At 51.0% G+C, this 7,505-nt stretch overlaps 1 protein-coding gene across 1 annotated transcript; it reads right to left on the bottom strand.

The window, feature by feature from the left end:
* Positions 1-197: 197 nt before the first annotated feature.
* LOC125544852 (triacylglycerol lipase SDP1-like) lies at positions 198-4,612 on the bottom strand. The gene is made up of 4 exons (XM_048708629.1): positions 3,581-4,612; positions 2,413-3,276; positions 1,905-2,048; positions 198-1,804 (listed from the first exon to the last, which is right to left on the bottom strand). The coding sequence occupies exons 1-4, from the start codon at positions 4,127-4,129 to the stop codon at positions 407-409; spliced, it is 2,955 nt and encodes a 984-aa protein (XP_048564586.1). The 5' UTR covers positions 4,130-4,612; the 3' UTR covers positions 198-406.
* Positions 4,613-7,505: the final 2,893 nt, after the last annotated feature.

Here is a 7,505-nt window from a genome sequence, read left to right on the forward strand (position 1 = left end):
AGAAATCTCAAATGCTGATCGCTTAAACAGTTAGTAGAAATCTCAAATGCTGATCAACGGAGTAGAAGCGTCCAAATCAAATAATCTCATACTGTACTAGGGAGCGCCATTGTCCGAACAGAGCCGCAGCCTGAGCAGTTTCAGTAAAAAAAGAATGCAATTTCATCAATTTCAGAAACAGAGGAACCCAATGCATATATGCGAGTTTGAAACGAAATTCATTCTAGTGCTTCATTAGGGGGTTGACTACAACCGAATTACAACACCTAGGTATAGACGCAATTCAGTTTGATCGTGACACGAGTTTAAATTGCCGACATAGCATGGACCAGATCAAGCTGAATTGTTCAAACTACCAAGTCCCAGCACAGAAAAACATTAGGTCAGTCAACAGGCACGTTCTATGCTAGTCAGCTTCATTTCTTCCAGATGTCATACTCTCCGCTCCGCCACTGGAAGTAGTAACTGGTTTCTCGTTCGAAATGAGGCTGACATGCCTATCATCTTCTGAAACTGAAACACTACAGGAGTTCACAGATCCCATATCAACTTGATGCTGCTGTCCATTTTCAGCTGTCTGAGAACAATAGGAAGATTCTTTATTGGCAGGAACTGAGCCAACTTCATCGTTCCCAGCAGCTGAATTCTCATCAGGGCATTCTGTCTTTACAATCTCCAGTCTTATGTCTGAAGAAGGCTCGTCAGGCCGACTATTTTCTCTGATCATGGTTGCTGGAGGAATCTCCACACAGATATTAAAGAGAGATGGAGCTTCTGATCGAGTAGTACTTGTTTCATCAGCTTGACAATCCATGGAAGTGGACGGATCTAGGTTTCCTGCAACTGAGGATCTCTGATCTCCAGGGTCAGATAATGCTTCATGATCAGCATTCAGTTCCACGTTGTCGTCGTCGTCATCCGAAGCACCATAAAGGCACTCGGTCGGTACAGTTTCCACATCTGCTTCCTGTGAAGATCCATGAGGTTCAACTCCGCTAGTAGTCGCTACAAGAGCATCCCTTCTCACAACATTGAATAAAATACCATTCTCAATCTTTTCCGGCTGCAGCAAGTCACCTTCAGGGACCATGATACTTGTGGAAAGACCAAATGGAGACCTAGGAACAGGAGTATCATGAGGATCGCAACCTGAATTGCCTGAGGTCCTACCAGGAGTAGCAGGCCCTGGATGGTTATCAACTGGCTCTCTACCAATTGGGTGACCAGCAAATAAGTTACTATTCGGTGTAACAATATCACCTTCGCTCCCCCTTGGTGAAATTGTTCTGAATTCTGTGTCAATCTCAAGGTTCTGAACAAAGCTGATGAATTTATTAGCTGAGGCTGTTCTCATGAGAGGGCCACCACTTCTCGTCCATGAGTTCAAGTCTATACTCTCAGATTCACTGTCACTGCTATCATGCATACTATGTTGGAGATGGTGATTTCTGTTAGATGGCCCAGCAGTCCCTCCAACTGCTTGATGGCTCGTAACAGTGGGAGATGTGAGCATTTCCTCATCGAGAGAACCAGTTGAATTTTCTCTTGCTATGAGATTCCATGATGGAATCCTTCTAGACGGACAGAGTCTAATTGTAGCACCATATCCTTGTGAAGCAGCTGCTCTTTCTGCACTTCTCTTCAGCCTACGCATGTGGTTCAGGAGGGCAACACATTCATCTAATGCAAGCTCAATAGCGCAGTTTGCCCTGATAGCAGAGAGCTTTTCCCAAGTGCATCGCCTACCCTGACTTGCGGCTTTCTGAAGCTCAGAATACGAAGGATTCTGTATGATCTTCGAATACTGATGATACATAGAGGAAAAGAACATTAGTCAGACTACTGATTAATGTGGTGAAAATTTGACATGCACACGAAAGAATGGATTAAGAAACATTCAAAACCTGAGCAAGTGTGGCTGGCATAACGATTGTCACATCACCTTCCCAATGTTGAGCAAACAACTTAGCTATTCCTCCTAATGGAAATCCAAGTTCCAGAACTTGATTGAACCTATGCTTAATTTCCATCTCAGCAAGTTCAGCAAGCTACATACAAAAAGGATCAGAAGATCATATTAGACAATTGAAAAATTACTTTACCACGTCAATATTGTTTACTTCACCACATCATTCCAGGGGATACTTTGGTAAAATGAATTACTTGGCCATACAGTTCAGCTAATATTTACTGTCAAATATGCCTTGGTGAGCATAGTGCTATGCATTGCGATGCTACTAAGCCATCAAATGACACACATTACTGACAATGAAACATCAAGAAATATAAGCAAAGGAAACATCCTTATGTTCGCATTAATGGGAAGCATGGTCACATCGAAATTGCTCTGAAATCAGACAGAGACTAAGCAAATAATAGAAATAAAGACTATGGAGAAAGCATTTCACGTACCTTTGCAGCAAAGCTGCCTCCGTAAGCCCTGATGATCTCCTTTAGTCTCAGTAATGGAGCAATGTGAGGATTGGCTTGGCTTACTATGAAGTGATTTACGTTGAATAATTCCTTCAATTGCTTCATGGGTAAATCACTTTCTAAGCTGCCATCTCTCCAGCGCCGTGTAGCAGCGTCAGCTCGTTCCTCCACACCCAACAAGAATGGAGCATGAAAAGGAACTGTTTCTCCGAATCTATCTTTGGCCATCAACTCCTGGGCCTCAAAAAGTCCAGGAAAAGCACAGGAAGCAGTTACTGCACTCCAAATGAGAACATGAGGTGATGTCAAATAGTTCAGGCATCGTGGTGGCTCATGTTTTCTTGGAGAACACACAGTAACAACGAGAACCCGGCCAGTCATGTCATATGCCTCTTGAAATGTCAAATTGCTTGTAAGATTTCTCAACTGCGTCTGCAAGTGCCTAATGTCATGAACCGCTCCATGCGTCAAAATTCTTTTAAATACAGGAAAGATCCCACCCATCTGGTCAAAGAATTTCAAGGAATGCCACTCCTCAAAAAAACTCTCTAGTTCTGGCCATGACCGTGTGGCTACAATAGCACACATTATTGCGCCAACGCTTGATCCTGAAATAATCCTAGGTAGAAGCTTATGCTCTACCAAGGTTTTCACAACACCCACATGAAAAGAGCCAAATGAAGCACCTCCACTTAGCAGTAGGGCCGATCTACCAAAGGCATGTCTTGTCTCATGCATAAATGCCAGTTTCTCTTCAAGGGGTAACTCGTCCGAATCAGAATTGCAAATCATTTTCAGTTGAGTAGATACCTCCTCAATGTACTCCTTGATGGTTTTAGGCACCTAGTAGATCATTAACAATAAACATTTCAGTGACACTAGAATGTATATACATATATTGACATAATGTGAACGAATCGTCTGACAAACCAAACAGACTTATTATTCATGATTAACTTGTCAAATAATACATGGACCAAGTTAAAGTTTTACCCAACTGGAATTACAGACACTGCAAATTTCGAGTCCTTTGACTACGGGAAAGGGGAGACAATTCTAATACTCCGGCAACAACCAGTACTATGATCAAAGCGAAAGCAAGGATCAGGTGGCATAAAAAATTGTGGGCAGATGGGCAGCGCAGTACCTGCAGCCTCAACTTGTGGAGCTCGGGGTTGCACATGTTACCAAGGTTCCTGAGCAGATCGGCGCGCATGCAGAAGACGATGTCCCTGAGCGAGCCCTCCTGACGGCGGTGCCTGAGCTCACGGAGCTTGTTGCGCACGAGCTCCTCGTCGTAGAGGTCGGCGTCGGTGGCGCGGCGCGGCGTCTCCCGCTCGAGCATCCGCGCGGCGTGCGCCCACTCCTCGTAGGTGAGCGCGGCGCGCATCATGTTCCGCCAGAACTTGCGGCGGTAGGCGGACTGCACCCGCGCGCGCACCCCGGCGCGGCCCCCGCGGCCGCGCAGCAGCAGCGCGACGGCGCAGACGGCGAGCAGGATCCCCCGCGTGTTGTGGCGCGGGTGCAGCCAGGCCGCCGCCAGCGGCGCCGCGGCGCGCAGCGCGGCGGCGAGGCGGGGCCGCAGCCGCGCCAGCGAGCCGCAGAGGAGCACGCGCAGCGCGAGCGCGCGCCCCGCCGCCGTGGACGGGCCGATCGCGAACGCCCCCACGCGCGCCTCGTTGGTGATGACGTCCATGGGCGGCGGACGGCGTGGCAGGAGGGAGAGGGCACTGGGTCACCGCCGCGGCCTTGGATCGGAGCAGGGCCGGGCCAAGCTAGGGGACGCGGAATAGAAGGCGAGCGGTGGGGCTTGGCTGCACGCACCTGCAGGCGCGGGCATGGCGTGCTGGGATCTGGGAATGGGCAGACGGAGGGGATCAGAGGAAGGAGGAGGAGTCGAGCTGGGCTTCTTCTTCTCCCTCCCGTGCCGTGCCGTGGATGGGACAAATGCGGCGTCCCGGTCAGGTCAGTCGGGGAAGGAGATAAGGGGGAAGGGAGCGCGACGTACAAGCCAAACTAACTGCGACAGAGGGAGGCCGCCATGTTTCGCGGTTATGTTTATCTCCCGCGCCGACGATGGCCGCGTCATTCATTTCAGCTTGACTCCTCGCCGTTGTGGATCGAGGACGGGGAGAGGGGAGCGGGACCGCGTGACGTGCGCCAATCTGGATATGGTAGACGAGGGGGGATGGCGACGGGCGGTGGCTCCCCTCGGTCGGTGTGCCGGTTTGGACTTTGGAGCCACGAGCGGCCGAGTTTGCGCGGCCGGCCTCTCCACGTGGGGGTGTCGAGCGTTTTCACCGTGGTTTGTGGCTTTGGGTCAACGTAGCTGCCATCTTCGTCTGACCGAAATAGGGCGCATTTTCGGAACTGCAAGGGTGACATTAAGACCAACTCACCCCTAACGGACCGTCCGGTTTGGCCTGTTTTCGTTCGTTTGGGATGGCAATGAGGCCGCTCATGTCCGTTTGAGGCTATTGGGCGGTCGGTGCGTCCAACGCGCGGCCACACTTTAAATCATGTCTGGGATAGACGTGATTAAAAAACGTAAAAACTAAAAAAAAATGCCAAAAAATAAAATAAACACAAACATAAAAATATAAAGAATAATTAAACATCACGGCCACAAAACGACCTAGTTCCATAATTCACATAGACATAATTAACATAAAAAAAGAAATTTGTCGCCCGCGCGCTCCTGCCCGTCGATGCCGTGGTTGTGGCCGTCTTCTCAGTGGCCGCCGTTTTCGTCGTCGCTGACGAGGTCGACGTAGGCCGGCGCCGTCCAGAGGTGGGATGGCGGTGCCTGGTACACGGGGGCGGGCTGGAAGGCGGGAGGTGCCTGCACCACCTCCTCTTGTGGCGACGCCTCCCGCTCCGGTGACTGCGGCAGCGTGGGGCACCAGTTCACGCCTCCCACGGCGTCGGCCATCTCCAGAGCCGTGCACGACCAGCTCCACTGCTGGCCCACCAGGCTCGGGTGGAACGCGACCACGGGCTCCTTCTCCAGCACCTCCTCCCTCTGTGGCGCTTCCTCCACCACCTGCACCATCTCCAGCTCGGGGAAGGCAACGTCGTCGGTGGCAGAGAGGGCCATCATGGTCTCCAGGCCCTCTAATGTAGGGTGGAACCCTAGATGACCGATCTTTCATGAAAGGAGCGGATCCCGCGATGAACACGAAGAACGTGAGGAGAAATCACGAAGGGAACACACAGGAGAAACACTCACACCAACAAGATTCGGTCACACATGTGCTAGATCCTCGAAACATAAAGAGATACACGATTCGAATCAAACAAAGGACGATACGTAGGTAACGGGTTCTTCTCTGTGAGGAGGTCTTGAGGTCTTCTCGTTAGGGGTCATGAATCCAAGTGGATCTTCTTTGAGGAGGTGACGGTCTCTCTCGGTGGAGTAGATCCGGATGGATGAGCGAGACTCTATCTCACATATGAGCTATCACAATGCTAACCCTCGAAAGAAGGAGGAGGAGGAGTATATATAGTCTAGGGGGTCGAAGGGGTACATGGGCCTCGGCCCTACACTGTGCGCAGACAGGGGAGGCCGGACGTCCGGGCGTCGGGCCGGATGTCCGGGCGCTCACGAGACGCCGGATGTCCGGGCTTTCGGGCCGGATGTCTGGGCTGGCTTGGCAGCATCCTGATGCTCTCTGGATAGGGCTGGTCCGGATGTTCGGGCGTCAGGCCGGATGTCCGGGACTTCGCGAGGGGCCGGATGTAAGGGGTCGTGGCCGGATGTTCGGGTTGTTGGGGCCAATTTGGTTGCTCTCTGGATAGCAAGGGTCGGATTTCCAGGCGTTGGGGCCAGATGTCCGGGTTGGGCCGGGTGTCCGGGGCCTGTAGGTACTCGGCGACTGCTGTGGTTGATGCTCCAAGGGCCGGAAGTCCGGGGTCATGGCCGGATGTCCGGGTCCTGGGAGCTGTTCTTGACTCCTTCCGTTGGTTCTCTTCATTCGTGAACTTGGGGACTTGTCCGTCTCCATGTGCATCTTCGGAAGGGTCCTCTTGGTACCTAATCATGCACAACATTTCGGACTTAGGTAGTAGCCATGTCTCGCGTGGATCATATGTGATATCACTAAGGAAGTCACCTCGGTCTCGAGAGCTCTAGCTCGTGCTCGTGTCATAGGTCCTCTTGGCACTTGGTGAGACGAATGGGGATGAACGTAGGATGCTCCGCATCATCTCCCCTCCTTTGGGAAAGATCCGACGTCGGATTGAAATCTTCATCACCATGGTAGGGAGAGAGATCTTTGACATTGAAGATGTCGCTCACGGAGTACTTGTCTTGTGGGATGTCGATCTTGTAGGCGGTGTTGTTGTTGTTGTTGTTGTAGCGTTCAAGCACCTTGAAGGGTCCATCTGCTCGTGGTAGAAGTTTGGGCTTGCGTTCATTGGGGAAGCGGTCCTTGTGAAGGTGTAGCCACACAAGATCTCCAATGTTGAATACCATGGAGTGCTTGTTGATGTTGAGCTTGGTCGCAAGTCATTGTACTTGGCGCTCGATGGTGTGCCTTGTATCTTCATGCATCTTCTTGAGGTAGTTGACTCGGGCACTCCCGTCCATGTTGGTGCGCTCTTGTAGTGGTAGAGGAAGAATGTCCAATGGGGACAACGGATTGAAACCGTAGACGACCTCGAAGGGGGACTTGCCGGTAGTCGAATGTCTTGTGCGGTTGTAGGCGTACTCGGTGATGGGTAGGCACTCCTCCCACTCCTTGATGTTCGTCTTTATCAACACGCGTAGAGTGGAGAGCGTCCGGTTCGTGACCTCCGTTTGACCGTCAGTATGAGGATGGTATGCCGAAGAGAACAAGAGCTTGATTCCGAGCTTGGCGCATAAGGTCTTTCAAAAGTAACTCAAGAACTTGACGCCGCGGTCCGAGACAATCGTCTTGGGCACTCCATGGAGACACAATATTTCCCTACAAAAGAGATTTGCAACATGTGAAGCATCATCTATCTTGTTGCATGTAATGAAATGTGCCATCTTAGAGAATCGGTCAACAACAAAAACATGGAATCTTTGCCATTTCTAGTTCTAGGCAAAC

The sequence above is a fragment of the Triticum urartu genome, chromosome 3 (genome assembly GCF_003073215.2).
Source record: "Triticum urartu cultivar G1812 chromosome 3, Tu2.1, whole genome shotgun sequence".
Classification (NCBI taxonomy): Eukaryota; Viridiplantae; Streptophyta; class Magnoliopsida; order Poales; family Poaceae; genus Triticum; species Triticum urartu.